At 40.5% G+C, this 23002-nt stretch overlaps 1 protein-coding gene across 1 annotated transcript in view; it reads right to left on the bottom strand.

Moving 5' to 3' along the window:
• THSD4 (thrombospondin type 1 domain containing 4) overlaps window positions 1-23002 on the bottom strand; it is a 237946-nt gene that overhangs the window by 209373 nt on the left and 5571 nt on the right. Inside the window, exons 2-3 of the mRNA XM_071441660.1 lie at window positions 6531-6638; window positions 2609-2678 (exon numbers count right to left, since the gene is read on the bottom strand). Coding sequence (XP_071297761.1) covers window positions 2609-2678; window positions 6531-6559 — 99 coding nt within the window. The 5' untranslated portion in view covers window positions 6560-6638. The remainder of the gene's footprint in view (window positions 1-2608; window positions 2679-6530; window positions 6639-23002) is intronic.

Below are 23002 nucleotides of genomic sequence, written 5' to 3' on the forward strand. Positions count from 1 at the left end.
GCCCAATCAAACCTTCTCCCACAACTTTCCCATTTGGTTTTGTCATTTCCCCAAGTCTTAATTCCAATATGTGCAATTCCGTGCTGTGGAGGTAATTTGGCTCATTCTTCTAGCTATCAGTCTCATGCTGTTATGCCAGAAACAGATTTTTGTGTGTGCATCTGAGGAAGCAACCTGCTAAATCATGTTTAGCTTAATGCAAAATAAACACACAGTAAGAACTGGGCTATGGTCTAATGTTTCATCAGACTTCAGCTCTAGTTATTTGATTCCCCATATTGTACCCTTTGAGTGGGTATATGAAAGTCAGCAAACACCACTTCCATTACTCACTATTTGTTAAAATTCTTCATCAAATCCCTCATCTTCCTCCTCTCCCTTTCTTTCTTTCTACACAACCAACTCCCTCTCACACAGAAAGAACCCTGCCAAACAGCAAAGACATCCACCCAGAAATACAAGGGGATGTCAGCAAATATATGTTGGGGTTACTGCAGGAAAAGAATAGAAAGAACCTCCAGAGCAACAAAGCTGAGAACTCACACTGAGAAACCCATGTCTGACTTGGCCTTCAGAGTTACTAACAGCCCCTCTTGCATGGAGCTTATAGGTAGGGCAGAAGGTTTGTGACAAGTGTAATAAATACAAAGTTCCAGCCTAAACACAGTTTGGCATGAATAGAATCCTCTCCTTTAGGGTAAGAGCTGAGAATGACAGCCAGCCTTGGGGCCCGTGTGAGATTGTCACTAGGAAACTTGTGCCTTGTTCTCAGTAAAAGGGACATCTCCAAGGTGGTTACCATGCCCTTAAGTCCCTTTAACTAGGATGGAACACGCTCCAGACCCGTGGCATTTCTCATTCAATTGAAAACAAAGAATCTGATTTTATCTAAATTAATTCCGGGGCTTCCCAGAATGAAGCAATTGTTTCTCTGAGTTACTCCACTTTAGTTAGTAGATTTATTCCCCCTAAGGCCATTTGGAAGCTGGACTGAAGCATCTCTCCACTGTCAGTGTTACAAAAGAATGTCTAATCAGACAGAGTACTGAAACCAGAGCAGCAGCTGGGACCATCTCAACTGCACAACAAAAGAGAAGAGATGTTAGATAGGCAAAAATACTAAATTGTCCTGCAGTTTAGAACAGAGCCCTTGGACAGCTGGCAGCAGACTGGACTGGGCCAGTTTCACACCCCGTGTTACTGACCTCATTTAGCTTGTCTTACAAACAGGCTGCACAAGGAGTTAACAGGACTTCTGGGTTCTTCTGGAACTCTGACAATCAGACAGCTTCAGGTTTCCAGCCCATACCTGTGAGGCTATTGTCCAAATAACTTCTTACCCTAAAGACAGTGGCACATGCACATAAAAAAGGGAAACCCTGCAAACTTGCCTTTTATCTCCTTTTAACAGTATAGTTTTCAAAAAAATACACATCTTGGATTATTATTTAAAAATCTATAGTAAAAAGCAAACTTGTTTTTAAACAGGTTATTAGATACCTTCAATGATTAACTGGTTTTGTTTTAATACCAATAGATATGAGATACCTATTAAGATATGAGAACAACATTGATATCAAGTGAATGTGGTGAGAGTGTAAAGAAACAGAACAGCATTCAAGGGGTCTTGCCTCAGGTCTGTGGCAGAATCAGCAACACCTGCACTTTGTTCCTGATAAACATTTGTCCAACACATTCACAGAGACTTACATCATGGAAATTCTAAATATTATTCCATCAATATAATCTTCTTTATATCCTTACCATGACAAGTGCTTTCTAATGTCAAACCTAAGTTTCCTTCGCCTCAGATTAAATCTGTTCCACTAAACAGAAAAAAACTTCACTATCTATACCCCCCTTTCTTTTTAGTACTCAAAAGTATTTGAAGGTTATATCTTCCTCCAGCATCAGTCTTCCAATCTTCAGAATAAACAATATGAATTTGTTCAAATTTCCTTCAGAGGTAAGATTTTAAAATCTCTTAAGGATAATCCCTGCTGCTTTCTGTTTCTCTCCAAATTGTTCACTCCTTTCCTGAAAAGCAGTGCAAAAACCCAAGGACTCCAGCCAAGATCTCCCTAATGCTGAGCAGGATGGAAAGTGTGCAGGCTGCAAGCCTTCCTAGAGATGCCAATGTCTAGGACGAGTGAACCATCCACAAGAGCACAACAGGAAATTCCAGCAGTTTCCAGCTCCAATCTCTAGCAATGTGAATAGCAACAGAGTGCTTTGGGTCCAGCTTCTGCTTCAGACATTTCTATCTCTGCAAGAGAAAGAGCTGCCTGTGAGCAGCTGGGTGGTTCTCTGCTCACTCCATGCCTGCTCTCTTTTTCCATGTCTTGCATGATGAAAATGCTCCAAAGCTTTAGTAACTATTTGTGACCTATAATACTCCATACAACTACTCAGCTAAGTAACCATGATGAGCCTCTTTCAACCATGTATATAATTATTAAAAAAAGAAGCAAAAAAAAAACTCCCATATGCACAAACAGAAGCCATTTATTCCCAGAACATTATTCAGATTGCATTGCTTTACACTTCTTATTCTATGTTTTCACATTTACTTTTCAGTACACAAAGTCTGAATGTTTCTAATGCTTACCTTTCTGTGTTCAATTGAAGGCTGTGGGATGACAAGCTGAAATCCCAGCACTGCTAGGGAACTGAGAAGTCTGAAAAGGCAAACAGTGAAACAGAACAGATAATTACCACTAATACAAACCACACATCTACAACCTTACAGGGCTTCACACTGCAAGAAGATATTTAAACACTTGAATATCATTGCTAACCAAAGCAGACTCACTGAACTGTATGAAATGTTCATATAAGATTCTGCTCACAACAGGCTCATACCTGAATGTATGAACCAGGTTCATGCATAGATTTGTCCAGCTATAAAGCAAGAGTGAACCAAATAGAATCCATTGATAGTATTTCATATAACTTGATGTTTAAATTTAAAAATTCCTGGCAGTGCATATTTTCACACCTCAGCATTCAGTGTGAAACTGCCATATGCTTTGCAAGTTTTCTAAAGTGCCAAGTAAGAATTCACCCAGCTGTGTACCACATCTGCTTCTAGCTCTGGCTCCTCATTTCACAGATGAACACTCCACCTTCAGCACACAGCAAACAGAAAATAGGTTCCTCCCCAGCTGCCTAACACTTGTGAAAATTAAATAACCTAATGGGCACAGAGGATGGAAAGTAGAGAACACAGCCCACCAGAGACTGAGGATAAGCAGCCAAGCATCACCCCAGTCCCCACATCTTCAGTCTGAAAGGAGTCATAATGGGAACCAAGCCCAAACAAACTCTTCTGTCAAGCCTCACCACTTTAGTGACTCCTAGGAGCCTGTTACAACTTAGGCACAGTTAGCTCAGTCTTTTGTTTGCTAAAATTTGCAACAGAAACTGGTTTGTCTCCTTCTAACAAGCCCCTTCACCAGAAAACATGGACAGGTATGGCAAATAGGATCAAGGTATCTTTATTTTAACAGAAGCTTGACTTTTCAGACTACCAAGAGTATGTTTCAGACCCACTATAAGGGGGAAACCTGCTAATGATTTGCTGAATTTCAATGCAGAAATAAAACTGATGGATTTGGATACAAAATACATCTGCAAACTAATGAACCAGACAAAATCCAGCTGCATTTCCTACTCACAGCTCCCTCCTTTGCTCCCTACCCAGTAGCCTTTCAAACATTTCTTATTGTTTCAGGTATTTTCTGAGACAGACCTCCTAAAGAGAAAGGGGTTTTTTTAAAACTAAGCATTTAATTACCACCAATACAAATATTCTTCTGCTAGGGAGAATGTTTATCTTGTGTTTTCTGTGTTTGTTCTTGCTAATATACTGCAAAAGGAACCATTAGGTAAGTACTGATTGCACATGGCCTATCATCACCTCACCATCTATGCCCCCCTCCATCAAAGCAATAAACCAGTGAAAGGCCAGAAAAAGTCATTACTTCTTTATTGCCACATCAATTTAGGGGAGAAAAAAAGAAGCCCTTTAAAAAGCATGTTAGAAGGAAGTCTGGTATGTCACAAAGGTATCATTTGTGATAAAACAAAATACATAGGAGGTGTCTGAAATCAAAGCCAGTGTAAGAAATGAAGAAATCACAGCAGGAGTCAAAACATTCAGTTCAGAGCAAGGCCCAATCACACAGTGGTACATGGAAGCCAAAGGCACAAATAAATAAACTGATTTGCAAATCACACCTGAAATCAAAGGCAGGAATAGAACCCAGACCTCCAAACTGCAAAATTACAGCATCAAGTCTGTCTTCAACTCACCTGCCTATCTCTTTTCTAAGTGTTTAAGTGATCTCCCAACTCTTTTCAGTGAAGAATCACAAGCACCTAAGTAGGTGGAGTGCAGTGGCTGATAGGCCCAGCCTCCATCCTCTGCAATTTATATTTAACTTCATCTCAGAGTCTTCCTACCCACCCCTGCTCCCTATAATCCCTCAGAGCATGTGAAAGAAAGTTCAGACTTCCCATAAGGAAATGAATGCTTTCATCCTCAACAGGACAGGATTTTTCTGATCGGTCTGACATTCTACAGATTTCCATGTGTAAATTCTTCTGAAATCATGCACAAGGTTGTGAGTTCTGAGCTGAATGAGAACTGTAATCTTCAAAGCAAATTACTTACCAGATTAAAGTTCTCAGTTCTAAACAGCAAACTTTTAGTATATGTGTGATTACTCTGTGCCAGGCTTTTCCTGACCATTCTTTAAGGAGGTTGCACTGCAACCTCCATCTGTATCTATGAGGCTCAAGGACAATAAAGACAGATTTTAAATTTGCTTCTGTATCTGCAAATGGATCTGTCAAAAACAATGGTATCAAGCTACTATTTCAAACACACAGGAAATCTGCCAGGAATACTTAAGCTATCTTGAGGTAAGCCCCAGCTTCAAATCAGTGTGTGGCAATTTAATTTTTTTAATGTTATTTCCCTCAGCAGCTCGCTTTGGCTAAGTTCTCTGGACTAGGCTCTTTTATTTGTCATGCATGACTAACTTTAAGCTTCCCAAGCTACAAAAAAGGCTTCTCCAATTTCAGTGGGTTTGGTTCAGGTATCCTCACAATGCAGAAAAGCCAAAAAGAACAAGTGCTTTTCAAAATAAGGCAAAACTTTTCAAGTATACCTGACCAGGTGAGGTACCAATTGCAGCTGATGGCTGTAGAACTCTGGCCTCTGGTGCAGAACCTTGCTGGCACAGCCCCTGCTCTCACAGTTGAGGCTCTGTTTGGAGCCAAGCACCCAGTTTGAAACAAAGTCAGACTTTAAATTCTCTCACTTTCTTTTACAGGCAACACCAATTGCCAATAATATAAAAACATAAAAGAGAAGCTTAAATACAAGCATGAACATAAACAACTGGGAAAGACTGGGAGGCACAAGCACAAGGCAAAATTAGGTCTATTGTAGGAGTAGCATGAAAAATTGTGCAATATAACACCTCATTTAGGAACACCTCTCAGGGTTCTTCCTACTCAGTGCAGTGAGTGTTAGCTCTGCATGAATGAAGCTAAAGGGTACCAAAGCAGATCTCTCACACGTTGCTGTCCCTCAGTAGCTGCATTTTATGGAGGAATATTCTGGCCAAGTGTGGATTGTTCACACACAGGTGATCAGTACTGACTGGTGCAATGTGGCTCTTGTCTCAAATTCCCAACTTCCTCTCAAGTCTGCTGAACAGCCCAAGTCTGGGACAGCCTGGGAGGAGCTTTGCAGGTCACCTTTCAGCTGGAAAGATAACACTGGTAGTGTCAGTAATGTGTGACAGATCCGTTTTGATGGAAAATCTGCCCTGGCATATTAAGAGGGTGCCAGAATTGCAATTCAAATATTGATGTCTCAAAGTCAGGAGAAGCAAGGTTGGAGCAGAGGTGTCACAGTAACTCCCTCCCAAAGACAGAGCACTCAGCTGTCATTGCCTGCAGGAGGGCAGCCTGTGTTTGTGTGGCACCAGGGCTGCCTGTGTGCTCTGAATCTGCTCGCCCAAGGACAGGGCAGAACCGGACAGACCAGCTTAGGAACAGCTGAATGTTTCCTTTGTTAGCAAAGCTCTTTGAAAGGTCTTTCCTATGTTTGCCCACTGGCAAACTGTTTCAGGAATGCATAAGACAAATCCATGAATGAATTGCAGCACAGGTACTAAAACATGCAAATCAGCAATTTAAGCCCAGTGACTGTAACTGTACAGCCTCAGCAAAAAGCACAGGAGCTTTCCAGTCATACAGACCATCACCTTGGCACACACCAACAGATGCTCTAAGCATGAACTAGCACTGAGAACTTTCTTTTCTCACTATCACCAAAGAATGCTATGTCTGGTATGCATATACTTGAGTATTTGGTCTTGGGACAAGATTTCTATTTACCCTCCTACAATACAGACATTTCTAACAGCAGAGCAAGAGACCACCAAATTGAAATTTACTGCAGTGTGTTAAGAGCATATTAAATAAGATTTTAAATGTTTTATTGCATCACTTACCTCAAAGAAACTATTAAACTGTCTACCATGATCTTTTAATGCAAGGTATCTTGAAGTGAAAAATTCCTCTTCACCGTGGTACAGCACAATGACAATCACACACAAATCCTACAAAAAGAAAGGAGAAAAACAATTAACACTGCTTATTCAGTATTTCCCAGGATATCTATAAAACTGCAGACACACCCACATTAGCCATCTCTACTTCAATTCTTGGGACTCTACAGCAATTCAAACTGAATATCCAGTGTATGTTACAGAAATAAACTGTACACACACCATTTTTTGCAACAGGATTTCAGTATTACCAAAGTGCTCTGCAGAAATACTGTGGGATGCAAAATCTTGGTTTGATTCCCAAGAAAGCAAATCTGATGTCAGACTTACTTGCCCTTTGAATTTGCATTCCTGGTATGTTACTTGTATAACAATAAAGCAAACAACGTCATTTAAAGTCTTGTGTTAATAAAATTCATAGAAATGAACCTGGGTTTATAGCTTCTAATGTACCTAATATTATTAATACATTCTGCATTTGGTGAGCAATGCAAGGATGACTCTGTGAGTGCTTATACAGTTTGCAGAAAAAACCTGAAGAGCAGCCTTGTTTCCTCTACTAGAGATGGAAAACCTACCCACAATGAAGTGAAATGCCTTACCCACAGTGAAGGAGGAAATCTGGAGTTAAACAGCATTCTGAATAGAAATTTAACTGATCTTATTTCTAAGTACTATCAGTGCATCACCACTACTGTGAAAACACAGAAACCCTCCCAGCCCTTGGGAGGATTACCCAAACACACTTCCATTTGTTTGTAAATAATCTCAAATGTTCAGACATCTGGGAAGTTCTTATTTTACTAAATTTGAAATCATATATTGGGCATCTAAAATGCACCCGAATTTCAGGCTGGAAGGAGATCCTTGCAGTAAGGAAATACAGCATAAATCAGAAGGGCTGGTGGGAAAGTGGCAAGGAGGGAGGGAAAGAGGAAATAAAACACTATTAGAACATAAATCATACATTTCAAACCTTGGTCAGCCACTGTCTGTATCTTTCCCTTTACAAGTGGTTACATGCTGAAATGCAGTGGAGTGAAGAGAAACAAGAGAACATTGCTGTTCACAGATAAAGAGCTCTCAATTTCTGTCAGACAGCCAGATAATTGAAAACTGCCTAGAATGGGACAGGACTGGCAAGAATGGAAGAAATGTGCAGTTAGAGAAAGTACAGATCCTACTGCTAGGAAAATGCAGATTGTTTGCAGCTGGACAGGTTAAATACTCCCTACCCTCTCCTAAAAATCAAACAACAACAAATTTGGATTAGGAAATCCCAAAATACTTGTAACATCTTCAAAAGAGAATTCCACAATTGATTCATGATTTGATTGTTTAGTTTCTTAATGGAAGGCATTAAAAGTTGAGTACTTAGGAAAGCATCACAACAAAAGTTCTGTATGTAACAGGTTTGAGGCAGTCCTGAGGAAGAAAACACTAAGGCTGAGCTAAACTTCATCCTCTCCTGCAGTTTCACAGTTGTCAGTAGATATCAGAGGTTTTCTCAAACTTCTTCATAGTTTTCACTACTTAACACTGTAAAATTGGCTTGTTATAAGATGGGAAGCACTTCTGAGAACAGATTTTTAGTCTGGATCTCCTGCAACAGTTCACACCATTTGAGATTTTAGCACATTCAGTAAAAGCTGCATTCCTTTAAACATTGGGCAAGTCCATACATCCAGCACAGATCCCCTAACACAGGATTTACTAATTCTGAACGGAGAAGGAAATAAATGTCTCTGCCTTTAATTACCTCTTAATTACCAAGCATACTGAGGAACAATAGTTGTTTATATCACTTATTGAAGATGGAGAATCCGTCTGTGACGTGCATTGTAACCAACATGGTTTAAAGTTCTTATCATCTTGGTTTTTTCAGATATACTCTTTCAGATTTTTCACTCCACAAAAATCTTTTCATCCAAAAACCTTGTATGGAGTGACACAGTCTCAAAAGAACACTGCTCCGGGACACAAAAACACTGAAAAAGCAATGTACACTCCACTAATCCCTTCTATAAACTGCACCTCGTTTGAAAAACAGGAAAGATAATATGATAGATCTAGTTTTGCAAAGTAACAAGAGAAGGACCAGAGTGTTTCTGGAGACTGTTCTTTAAAAGAGTGCCTAAAGTCCATGCATATGTTTTCAATTTTTTTCAGTTCATTTGTATCTTCATTGTCAGTGGCAGGCTGCATTACTAACTCTACTTTCAGCTGCATTTCAATGCCTCTTGCAAAACACCTCTCACCACAACTCATAGATGCATTTCTTTTGAAATAGCATTTGCACATAGTGTAAAAACTGCTAAATATTTAAGTGACTTGAAGAGCTTGCTTTCCAGATTGTTTAAGAGCCTAGGTGCTTACAGCCTAGTGAAAGGCATGTCATTTTGGCAGTGGTGTCTTTGATATGAAAATGTGCAAACGTGACAATCATTTTCCCTCCAGAAGATCCAGGGCAAAATGAATACCTGAAATGGCTACACAGTTAACACTGGGATTGAATAACATGAATTTGGCAGGGAAACTTTCAAAAGCCTGATGAAGTGTACTTGTGTTCAATAAGTCTTGCATTGTAAAAGTCAAATTGCCTTCCCAGAAGGGGCTGAAAAGCACTATAGACCTTTCTAGCAAAAACCCTTTAGTAACTCTGCATAAAGCAGAATATATATTAATTTCTTAACTAGAATAACCCACACTCGTCTACTTCAGAGTCCGCAAGACTTTCTCCACTGCAAAACATTTGACTTTTCAGCAGTGTTCCCTATTTCACTTCCAAGCTGGATGAGAACAAGATTGATCTATGAAACTGGGTGGAGGAAAAAAACTAACAAAAACACACCCTCCCAGAAAATCAATCAACTAAACCAATCAACTACCTCACAGAATGAAATAGAATACAAACCACTCCAGGGGTGACAATGACAGGGAGAAGTGTTTCATTCCCTATAATGAAATGTGCAATGGGTCACAGAAATGATTAAAGGACCCTGCTTAAAGTCTCCTCCCCTTTCACAGTGCAGGTGAGTGGCTGTAACACCTCCCAGCTGCTGCTGCTGTCTCAGCAGCAATTACCAAGCTATTGCTCAGCAATTGCAATTACTCGGCACTGCTACCAAGCAATGAAATGAGCCCATCATAACCATCCCTTAACTTGATATTTACTGACATCCACCCAGACCCTTTCTCACAGCATTAGAAAATAAAAATATTAATTTGTAATGGAGATTTTAAAAAGGAGTGGGGATGGAAAATGGCAGTAAAAAACCTAACCTAATAAGCTCATTGGCAATCACAGAAATTTGCTGATAAGGACAAGAAAGATTTCTCAAGGAGTTAAATGACACAATACACAGATTATCTGGACAAACACCACAGATAGAGAAAGTTAAGAAAAGAGGAAGAAAGTTCTTCTGAGAAGTCAAAGATAAGAGCTACCCTTTGGCTAATTAACTTCAAGAAACATCTTCCTACTAAGAGGTTTGAAATTTTGCAGAAAGCCAATGTTACCCTAACCTCTTAATTATCATGGGACTACTCACATGTGGCTTTTCATGTGACTGTGCCCTTTGTGTATTGTGAGTGGATGGTATTTCACTTCCATGAATTCCTGTGTCATTTTAGCATCAATCTGTACTTCTTGTAAGTCCTGCCAACACACATACATCTGCATCTATGTATTAACAGAAATTCCTGAACATGTGCTTGTGTACAGGACCTATTAAAACAATGCAAGCCCCTCTATTTTAACTCACAACAAGAATGTGAGATTCATCTTACAGAAACAGACAGTAACTCAACCAAGTTCAGAAGTGCTCTGAGCTTTTAGCCTCTTCTACCGTGGTGACTTACATATATATGAAGCCAACTTCAATTTCCTTCAATGTTTTGGTTTGTTTTTTTTTTTTGGTCAGATTATTTATTTGCCAGCTACTGACAATGCCAACTGGAAGCAAGCATGAAAGTAGAGCATTGTTCCAAAGTCATGTTTTCACTGATAGGAAAAGTTCTCATTTTGTTGTTTGTTTGTTCATTTTTGGTTTTTTAGGGTGTTTTTGCTTGTTTGATTGGTTTTTGGGGGGTAGTGAGGGGGTAATCATAAATAAAGAACATCTAGAATATCACACCCTTTAAGACTGCCTTGGAATCTGTCGCCTCGCACATTTGTAAAGTACAGTGTATCTGTTGGTTTAGTTGTTCAAATCTATTAAATCATGTTCAGTGCAAGTCCTTTGGATTGCATCCAAAATTCACTACATTCACAAGACTTTGATAAAGCACTCACAGTTTGCCAGGTTTATCTAGCTACATAATTTGTGCATACATCCAACAGCTTGAACTGCAGCTGTTGACACCTACCACCAGAGTTTTAATCTCTTCAAATATTCATTAACTACATTAAAACATACACTTGTCTCTGAAAGCTGCATAAAAGAGAAATCTAGCATTAGATCTGATGAAAAGTTCTGATACTTACATGGAGAAAACATTTTATTTAAACAAAAATGGCAAGTTGCTCCACCTAACCCTGCAGGTACCTTTCTCTTTAATTTGAAATGCTTTGAGAACTTTCAGGTTCTCCTTCTGGGTGTGCCCAGAACTCCTGCAGTCCAAGAAAGCTCAGTGCCTGTCTCCAGTGTAAGCTCGATCAAGATACATTTTCATTGTGTGAAAAATGCCAATCACTTGTTTTAAAAATTTTAGAAGTTTAATAGTAATAAAATGGTTATAAAAATAGTAATACAATTAGAGTAATAATAATTTGGACAATTTGAATTAGGACAATAAGAGACAACAGAAACAAAGTTACAGACACAAGCCCAAAAAAGGACCCACGTTAACCGAGGATTAACCCTTAAAAACAACAGCCTGTTGCATATTCATACACTTCATACATGATGCATAAATTCCATTCAAATAGAGAATTCTGTCTGATCAGTGTCAACTTCTTCTTAATCCTGATGGCATCGTCCCGCCTGAGCGAGGCAGGAACAAGTTCTTTTCTCCTTCTCTGAAAGATTGAGGTGTCCTGTGGCTGCTATATGTTATAAACTAAAACTATATTTAACACACTACTTAAGAGAATTAATACAGCATTACTTTCTAACACAACACATACAATATTCATTTTAATATTTGCGAAAAGCCAATCATAAAATCCGCATTTTTCACAATTGCTTTGCCTGAAATCTCACACGCAGGGAGTACAGTAAGAGCGCTCCACCAACAGCACCATACCCGGAGCTGCCGTGCTGGAGCCCTGGCTCGGGGCTCGCTGAGTCACCCCCGGCCCGGGGCGCGCCCCGCCCGCGGCACCGCCCGCCCGGACAGCGGGAGCGCCGCTCTCCCGGGACACCGCAATGCTGCACGGGGCACCCAACACACACACCGGAATGCTGCACGGGGCACCCAACACACACCGCAATGCTGCACGGGGCACCCAAAAACACGGAATGCTGCACGGGGCACCCAACACACACACCGGAATGCTGCACGGGGCACCCAACACACACCGCAGTGCTGCACGGGGCACCCAACACACACACCGCAATGCTGCACGGGGCACCCAACACACACACCGGAATGCTGCACGGGGCACCCAACACACACACCGCAATGCTGCACGGGGCACCCAACACACACACCGGAATGCTGCACGGGGCACCCAACACACACACCGGAATGCTGCACGGGGCACCCAACACACACACCGGAATGCTGCACGGGGCACCCAACACACACACCGGAATGCTGCACGGGGCACCCAACACACACACCGGAATGCTGCACGGGGCACCCAACACACACACCGGAATGCTGCACGGGGCACCCAACACACACCGCAGTGCTGCACGGGGCACCCAACACACACACCGCAATGCTGCACGGGGCACCCAACACACACACCGCAATGCTGCACGGGGCACCCAACACACACACCGCAATGCTGCACGGGGCACCCAACACACACACCGCAATGCTGCACGGGGCACCCAACACACACACCGCAATGCTGCACGGGGCACCCAACACACACACCGCAATGCTGCACGGGGCACCCAACACACACACCGCAATGCTGCACGGGGCACCCAAAAACACACCGCAATGCTGCACGGGGCACCCAACACACACACCGCAATGCTGCACGGGGCACCCAACACACACACCGCAATGCTGCACGGGGCACCCAAAAACACGCAATGCTGCACGGGGCACCCAAAAACACACCGCAGTGCTGCACGGGGCACCCAAAACCACGGAATGCTGCACGGGGCACCCAACACACACCGCAATGCTGCACGGGGCACCCAAAAACACGGAATGCTGCACGGGGCACCCAACACACACCGCAATGCTGCACGGGGCACCCAAAACCACGGAATGCTGCACGGGGCACCCAAAAACACCCCGGGCTGCTGCACCGGGCACCCGACACACACCGCAATGCTGCACGGGGCACCCAAAAACACGGAATGCTGCACGGGGCACCCAACACACACACCGCAGTGCTGCACGGGGCACCCAAAAACACGGAATGCTGCACCGGGCACCCAAAAACACCGGAATGCTGCACGGGGCACCCAAAAACACCGGAATGCTGCACGGGGCACCCAACACACACACCGGAATGCTGCACGGGGCACCCAAAACCACCCCGGGCTGCTGCACCGGGCACCCAACACACACCGCAATGCTGCACCGGGCACCCAAAAACACCCCGGGCACCCAAAAACACCCCGGGCTGCTGCACGGGGCACCCGACACCACCCCGGGCACCCAACACCACCCCGGGCTGCTGCACGGGGCACCCAAACCCACAATAGAACAGTATCGGAGAGGCCAGAGCCGCCCTGGGTACTCAGGAATTTTGGTCATGTTACTAGAGCTCTAATTCAGCAAATATTTCGCTTCTCAGAGAATAAATTCAGCTCATTTGGCTGGATTTCAGTGGAAGAAGTGTGTAACCCAATCATTTGGCAGCTAACCCTGTAATATTTAATTGTTCACCGAAAATCTAGCAGGCAAAGGTGGCAGAATCCAACAGTAACCATACACACAATTTCCCAAAATATCCGTTCACAAAATCCAACTTTGGCTTTTAAAAATATAGTTATTCTGGAGGGTGCCACAATTCAAACAATTTGCTTCCATCTTTCATGAAGAATATATATGATCAACAATTTTCTTCCATCTTTCATGAAGAATTCATAATTTAAGAACAAACAAGTGTTGTGACAATAATCGTGTAATTTGAGGGGAGAAGCAGGAAAGTGCATGCTTAAAGGTGATGAGTTGCACTCAAATTTGAGTAGTAGGACTTCTTTTAATTATTTTTGGTCTTTGCTCATACCACTGATTATATATTTGCTGAATGTGCACTAGTAATAAAAATATCATAAAACTGGAAGGATTGCAATAATGAGCCTGGTCTGAAATTTACTAAAGTCTTCTTAAACTCAATAGTTGGCTTAAATATGGATTTAAGACCATAGGCCTGATCATCAATTAAAGTATATTGCTGTGGTATAAAATTCAAAACCAATTCAATTGTAAAGAAAACACACTGGAATAGCAGTGTTAAATTGATTCATAATTCTGACATTATTTACAATCACCAAACTCTGAAAAAGTAGTTTATGTGGAGTTCAGACTTACTAAACTTTAAAAAGAGTCCAGAAAACACAAAATCAAGTGTCAGAAAAACTGAATTGGTTGTTCTTTGAAATAATAACCCAGAGGAATGATACTTTCTCAAGATTCAGGCTGCACTAAAATTTCTTTATTAGTCTGATTTTATCCCCTTTTTTACCTTTTGAAAGTGTTAGATAATTCTCACAAAAGCTTACTGCATGTAAAGTTCTCATGTGCAGCTTCCAGGCAAAGGACAATTATGCAAAACATAAAATGAATCACAAAGTTGAGATCATATCACCCTCCAAATTGCCAAAGAGATTTTTGGGATGCAACTGTGTGGAAACAACTGCAAACCTACCTTAAGTGCATTTCAAGATTTCAGAGTGGTAGACTGTGCAGTTTTGGCCAAATCCCTGAATCAGTTTCAAAACTGTGCTTAGCAACCAGATGGTGGTTGGTTGTTTACCTTCCCTTCTCTGTCTAAAGAGGTACTGTAGTAACCTTGATACCAGCTTGTCACCATTCACTGGTTTAAGGAATTTCAGCTCTTGTCAGAGCTGTTCTGGATAACTAGTGCAGAACAAACTGGAAAGACCTTCTATAAGACAAGTGTGCAGAGACTGAGTTCTGTTCCCCTGTGAAAGACCTTCCTCAATGCTCAGTTGGGATATTCCACCTGTGCTGTGCAAATGTGGCTGAATATTCCCTTTGCCCACAGATCCACTAACACTCACTGCACACACAACCATTAAGAACTCCCTGTTCCACACTTAATCACCCCAGAGAACTGAAAGGTTCAAGCAGTGTCAGCACTCGAAAACCATGAAAGCCATCACAGCTCTATGTAATAGAAATCATTACCTCTTCTAACAAAACACATTACATGTAGTTGAATAAATTTTCCTTTCCTTGTAAAAAACTTTCTTGCTACAATCTGAATCTTCTAAATCAAGAATGTAGAAGGGGCTGAACATGTAAGAGGAAGGGGGAGATTACAAGTTAAAAATCCTTTTCATTAAACAACCTTTCTTAACCACTCTATAATCCAAACCAACACTTATCTGATTACTGATGTAGAAAGATATGGAAAAAATAACACTGACCAACCCAAAAAATCAGGTAGAAATACCTGAAATCTCTATAACCATTGATACAAAATAGGTGAATTCCTCATTGTTATGACAAGCAAGAGAAACAAATCTGTGTGAACATCGCTGTGATTGAAGACTGAGAGTCCTGCCTACAAAATGAGCAGTAACAGCACAAATTTGTTTTCAACAAGTTCCTGTTCTAATCACATTTCTACCAAGTGTAAGTAGGTGGAGAGGTGCTTTAGATTTGGTTCAGGTACTGGTTTGAGACCCACTCCATTTTGTGGAAACTCAGGTAAAACTGTCTGCTGTGACTGGTAGCTAGAATGCCCTGGATGGAAATAACTGAGAGAAGGATTATAAATGAAATGGCAGTCTGCAAATCTATTTGTTTAGTAGAAGTCTTAATGATATTGATATTGCCAAGCATCTAACTGCATTTCAGAACTGGGAATAATGGAAACTTCTTAGAGCCTCTATTAGTCATACTAATTTCTTTACCTGTAAATATCTCAAAGAAAATTAACTTTTCCTACACTCTTCTCAGAAGAGCATAAGAAAATTTAATCTTTAACCTTCTTTAATGAAGGCCATTTTCAGAATTGAAGAAAGGTTGAAAGTTAGAAGCTTTTCCTAGTCTGCCTTAAAGCACAGGCTCCCAGCAGCATTTCACTGGTGGCTCTGAGGACCAACTGTCTTGTGCATGAAAACCAAGGACCCACCAGCTCCACTCAGAGCTGTAACACACCCTGTTTAAAAAGGTCAAAGAAAACAAATATTTCAGCAAAGCTAATTGAAGGCACATGCACAAGGAAAGTAAAAGACAACATATTTCAGGAGTATAATCAGCTCTTTCTGAGTAATGCAGCCGGGAGACACCCCTCTCATTATGTAAAAATCATGTCTATTACATAATTATTGTGAAGTTAGAAGATACTGTCCTTCTGCAAAAAGGAAACATGATTTTCACCCATCTGTTTAATAAGAATGTCTGTCTGGCAGACAAGTCCTTTTTTTTCATTTTTTAAAACTGCTACCCATGAGAATGGTGTTCAAAAAACATTGTAAATACATGACTAAGCATCAATATCCTCCATGTAGTAAAAGAAAGGACAAAATGTAGGAAGCTGTGCCTTGGAGAATAATTTTTAAAGTACTGGGCAACATTCAACATCATTTATAGGTGAAGAACAAGTGTTCCTGTTGTTAATGTACCCTCTGAAAGAAATATTTCATTTACTAATAGATGCGTGTGCCATTAGCCTACCACAATTAACTCTCTGCATTACTCCAACACAAATAGAAAAACTGATGTAAACTACCCTTTCCATAAATTAGAGCTGATTCACAATAACAGGAGAGTAAAAGGAGGCAGCAATTCCTCTGTGAACTCACAGAAACATTTCTGGCAATATAAAAATCCTGAACTTTATAGCTGTGACTTCCTAAGGAAGGAATTAAGCATTAGAGGAAGGCTTAAATATATCACAGTCCTCATTTTTTTAAATTCAAAAAAATTCTCCTGATCAAGTTACTACCTGAACACTTACAATCTCAAAATATTAGCTTAATATTAACTACAAGATTCCTTCTGTTCTATTGGCATGATTTCTGAGGTGTTGACCAGTGTCAGAACACAACATGGAGGACAGCATGAGATGTGGACTTGTAATCTTTGCTTGCTTATTCAGAAATGAAGTATTTTCTTTGCCATATCAGTGGGAACCATCTCTCTGCACAAGTGATACCTCCAAATAACAATTCTTTCTGGGAATAGTCCCACATTATCCACAGCAGACAAGGATAGAAGTGTTTCAATACAGAGACACTGCAAAGTCAAACCAAACCACTTTTAAACTTGTTAGCCAACCTCTAATGGCTAAGCTAAGCCTTCTTAGTCCTTGGAAGAGATCACTTTGCATCTCCCAGTTACCAGAGAAAACACAGACTGGTCAAGAATGACTCAGTATTTCTCTTCTGGGTAGCTATTCATATCCACTATCATCAGAGATGTTTAATTTTCTAAAGTTAAACTCTATTTAACAGAGGAACAGTTACTAACTGGAACATGTGCCTATAAATACAAGACAGGCATCCTATTGAAATTAGCAGGAATATCCTTGGGATTCAATTTCAAACTTCAGCTACAGTGACTCCAAGGGCTTCTGTAGCATTATTCTTGATGTACTAAACTATAAATGGGATAAAAACCATTTCTGGGAACTTCAGAGATTTCCCTGCCTGTTATGTAGCTCTCTGCCTTGGGTTAGGCATTCTAAAGGAAGGCTGGCATTCCCTCAGGACTGAATGGGCCTTTGACACAGAAGAACAACTAGGGGAAAAAACCCCAAAGAAACCCAACCCAAACCTATTTGTTAGTACAGGTAAAAGCAAGGCAATTCCATGTCAGTTTATTAGTCCATATACTTAGAAATAAAATATATTTATAAATGGATATGCCAGGCCACAACCCAACTTGTGGGGATAGTCCAAGGACTATCCCCAGTGTTTCAGTGCAGGGCTGCACTGCAGACCACTGACTCCTGTTCTCTCTCTAATGGAGATTAATGTGGGCACACATCCCAAAAAACCTCCCCAAATCTTTTCCTACACAAGTTTTCAAGGACAAGTGTTTTAACATGCATTTCAATACTGCCAAAACTGGAAGGAAAAACACCACAGGTACCCACTGACAGACATTTTGTACTAACAAATGTCCAAGAAAAAGTGACCAAGGCTTTCATAACAGACTCTAAGCATGATCAAAGTGCTCTTCTGCAGTCAGCAAACTGCTTTATTTTGGCAAAAAGAAGAGATTTCTCTTTTCTACCATGCAATTCCTAAATGACTTGGGCTTCATTTAGTGAGCAATACTGTGTTCAACTCAGCTGTCATGAAAAAGCTGAGCAACAGCTTGGCTGTGCTGTACTGGGGCATGGAGGGCCAGAGGGGCACCATCCTAAACATTCCAACACCACCTTGTCCTCTGGCATTTGGGATCATTTGGGCACCAAACACTTGCTAAATAGTTTCAGTACATGAAAGCAACACAAGGCTTCAGCTGACCAGAGACCAGACACAAGGATGTTGAACTTCTCAGGTACCCCTGTGGGAATATATTTTAGGGACCACTAAAAAATAAGTGAAACATGTCCAAAATAAACAGTGCTGAGATTATTCTACCATCCTGGTAACTGCTGAACATGCCTTTGCTCAATAAAGCATAAAAAATCAACTGTTCACATCAAGGAAATGTCACATACCCAATAGTAAGACTTAGATGTTTTATTTTTAAAGAGGAAGTATAGAAAACTGCTAGATCATGGACAGAAAAACAGCTCACCATGTAGCTTACAACTTCATTGTGCATTTCACAGTCTAGGCTCCTGAAACATCTTGAAATGAATGAGTTGTGCAAGATTGCCTAAATGACATTGTTATTAAATAATATTATAAGAATGATGAGATTCTTATTTATTTCTGATTAAAATTCTCTCTGATGTGAGGCTTCCCACATACTGGTACAGAAATGCAACAATGGAATTTGAAGATTTATTGTTTTCTTTTATGTTTCTACATAATGATGAATAATAGGTCTAATGAGAGATCTTGCAAGAGCACTGTGAAATTAAGTATTTTTTCTATAATTTCAAAATAGAATACAGGGAACTTCAACCCAATATGAAACAATAAACTATCAATGGATTTCTGACAGCCAGCTGGAAGAATGGCAGTAAGTTATCTTGTACATCTCTTGCAAATATTAAATTCTGAATGCAAGTAAATTCAGGGATGACTCAGAGAACCCAGGGAAGAACTGTTCACAGAGGTCTATTTAGCTTTCATCCAGAATAAAATTTAGATGAAGTCTCCAGCACAACAACAGAGACATTCAATATGTTTATCTGCTGGGCTTGATATATATAGAATCTTACAAATAGTTCAGTTCCAAAACTGGACTGACAACCAAGATAGCAGCATCAGATGCCAATTGTGCTGCCAAGCCTTTACCACTTAAAGGGCTACATTTGCAGAGGTGCATCTCTTTTCTATGGGAAGAAGATGTTAATGGAAAAAAGGGAAAAAAAGTAAGTTACTAAGCTTTAATTAGTAAAGATGACAAACATTATCATTGTGTCTTTTCAAGAAAGAGAAATTAAGATTCAGCGTGAATAGGGACAGCAGAAGAAATGTAAAATCCCCATGTTCAGAAATCCAGAAACAATTTACATTTTCAATTCTGCCCCTGAGACTGATGCCACTGAATATCATTTTCCTGAAGTCCTTATTTGGCTTAGGTTCCAGAAATATCCTAATGCTTGTATCAATCATAACCTCCATGTGGTGAACCCTTCAGCCTCCTGCATTTTAAAGCTGAACTGCAAGATCCTTTAAGTGTTGGGAGAGGGAGCTGTTTATTCTTATCCTGTCAGCTTGAAAGGGGATTTTAGACATCCTACAAATCTTGTCTTGCTGCTATGCCTCATGTGCTCTGGTGGTCTGGATGACAGTTATTATTTCAGTCCATTTAGTGTAAACTGCATGAACTGTTACACTCCTCCAGGAGATACCAATACTTGACACAAAAACACAAAGATAATAATCATACATTCAAGGAATCCTGAGCTATCATTCACTGAGCAGGGAAGTTGAAACCTTCCACCAGCTGCAGATTAAAATCTCCCTATTAGGAAATTTATAGTTTGGAAGATGCCATCCAGTGGCCTGTGAACAATGACTTCATGGTTGACAGATAAAAGATCCAACCCTGCAGAATCACCAAGAGCCCTTGTCACCCTTGCCAAAAAACCTAAACAAGTGAGGAAGATGCCTTTTTGACTTCCAGTTGTTCTTTCCAGTTCAGGTTCTAGTCTTGAGTTTTTCTCAGCCTAAAAGTAAACTCAATACTGCTTCCAGTAGGGGTTTGCTTGGAGAGCAGGAGTAAGACATGATTGTAGTCTGACTTTGAAAGAACTGAGTCAACTTTGCTGCTTGAGAAGTCATTCACCAGAGCTAATGCACACAAGTACCCACTCTTATATCTGCCAAAGCCAGAAGGGTTGAAGAGAAAAAACAGTAAGAAATACCATACTGCCCTGTGATTCCTGTATGGGCTTGCACAGAAAGGTAGGTTAAAGAAAACCCCTTTTTAACAGAGTGGTGGAAAGCACCAGTCCAGTTAGTCAGTGCATAGTAAAGAGGTGACTGTCCTGCCTCCCCATGTAGCCATACACTACTTTATTCAGAATAAAGGAGCCCCAGCATACTTGCAACACAGCAGCGTGAGCAAAATTATTATACTTAGTTTAGTGAGAACCTGTAGCTCACATTTTAACAACATAGCCAGATCAGGAGGATACCAAGAGGGGGAAGTGTGACTCCCATGATACAGATCCACTCCCTGACAGCATGTCCAGCCTTCTGGCTCTATCTACAGCCACTGACATTTCAGATGAAGGTATTCTTTTCTGTCTGTATATAACAAAAGTTTTAACTTTGCTCACTATCTCTGTTAATCAGATGCAGCTTACAAACTGTGCTTCATAGTGGTAGTTTCAGAGTTGGCAGCTGTGCAAGTCACAATGAAGTCACTTCTCTCTTCTGACCACAGTAACAGCCAAATCTAATTCAGTGTATCAAAGTCATCTACAATCCAGAAATCTCTGCCACCCTTATACCAAGTTTCAGGACTTTCATAACCATTCCTGCTCAAGAAAATCTATTCAACTGGCTGGGACTTGGCCTAAGCAGAGTGAATACCTTATTGCATCAGGTAAAAAGAAATCAAAGGTCATCTCTTGGCAGAAGAGCCTGAGCTATTTGTGCTTGAGGGCAGCTTATTACAGCACACTGACCCTCACCTGACGTCACTCAGTGCTTCCCATGTGTCTGCAGACTGGAAAACAGGGACTGAAAATGTGAGTGCAAGACTTCTTGAATCTGCATGACAACAAGAACAGCCTATTACAAAACACTGGCAAAGGAAACCAAGTAGCTCCTCCAACATTGTGGACTTTATCTGCTGCTTTATAAATTCTGTATGCCAGAGGAGATAGAGGGATCTTTTTAAAAAGTGTGACCAAATTTCATATGCTGTCTTTTGGGTTTTTGTTTTTTTTAAATCAGAGTCTACTGCTGTTGCTCAAACTACTTAGAGTCACACAGTCTTATAGAGTGACTTTTAATCTTCTGCTTGAGTACTCACTGTTGGAGATAGGTGAAGACTTGCTGAAAGGAATGCAACTCAAATGGAATCACTCTGGGCACTGCTTCACACTGTGCTCCCTGTTTGAACATAACATCTCTATGGTCTGAGCAAACAGGCATTCTGCAAAGCCCAGAGTTTTGAAAAGCCCTTCTAACGTAACTTGAGGAAAGTGGCAAAACAAAAAGAGAGAAATAAACCCCACCTTTCTGTATCTTCAAATGCCAGGAGGATACATTTGGAAACAGTTTCTCCCCCCTTCCCATTTCAAAGCAGCAGACACAATCACAACTAAATCACAAGCACTCTAGTTCAAAAGATATCAGAAAAATGATAGTTTATGTCCAATTTTAACAGTATGAAAGCAGCAAAGATATTTCAGCCCTTTTAAGCTCTCATGATTCAAAACTGCAGAAAGATTTGTTTTTTGTTTAAAATAATTCTTAGTTATTATTATTATTTAAATTTTGAACATGTTCTCAACTATCACTGCATTCAGCCATGGTGTGATGAATTTGGCCAGCAACAAACACGGGCAGAAGGCACAGCTTTATGACAACTGACTAATTACAGCAGCATTATGAGTGCCTAAGTAATAAATCTGAACCTGATCCTGCAACACTGTAAACATTCCTGTGGGAAGAAACAAAAGTACTCCAATTGTCTTAATCTGAGCAAATCTCTGAACTGAAGGGGGGGCAGGAAGAAAGAAAGAAAAAAAAAGAGAATATTTTTGGTGTGCAATATGTACTAATGAGTAAAAGTAACACATGAAGAAGAAAAGGAGTATAAGAAATTACATTTTTAATGGCTGTTTATCACTACAAAAAAATCAAAACTGACATCCTGCCTTAACCCCTGTGTTTCAACACATGAACAGTATTTCCTGGGCCAATAAAACTGAACAATACTAACAGTTAATGGTTAACCAACTCTATTCTTTTAAATCCTTATTCTTATGCTGGTTTAGTAAAGTGCTTCAATTTCACACAGAGCCCCTGAAAATCAGCAAGGAGGTTTGCCCACTATTCCCCACTCACTTCCCCAGCTGCTGAATGCAGCTCCACAGAACTACAAGAAAATGAGACAGCTTTCATTTCTGCCAGATTAAGTAATTGCATCCATTGCATACACTTTATCACTCTTTTGGGCAGCTTGTGTCATGGGATGACATTTTCTTGTAATTATGCAGGGTGGGATTGGACAGGCTCTTGCTTCTCTTCGCCAATCTGATAAGCAAAAGTTTTTTTTTTTTTTTTTACTTTCGTAGAAACTACATGTTCTAGATAAAAATAACCAAACAAAAATGTAAGTATAATGCACAACCAACTAATGGTTTGATGTTACCAAGTCAGGACTACAGCAATCACCTTTACTGTGGAAAAGAAGTCAGGATATCTGAATACTTTCCAAGTCAATATTTACTCTCAGATTAGTGTCACTAGTTTTGCTGAAGTTGCCATTTACAGATA

The sequence above is a fragment of the Agelaius tricolor genome, unplaced genomic scaffold (assembly GCF_023055355.1).
Source record: "Agelaius tricolor isolate 1412-34295 unplaced genomic scaffold, bAgeTri1.0.p SCAF_16, whole genome shotgun sequence".
Taxonomy (NCBI): domain Eukaryota; kingdom Metazoa; phylum Chordata; class Aves; order Passeriformes; family Icteridae; genus Agelaius; species Agelaius tricolor.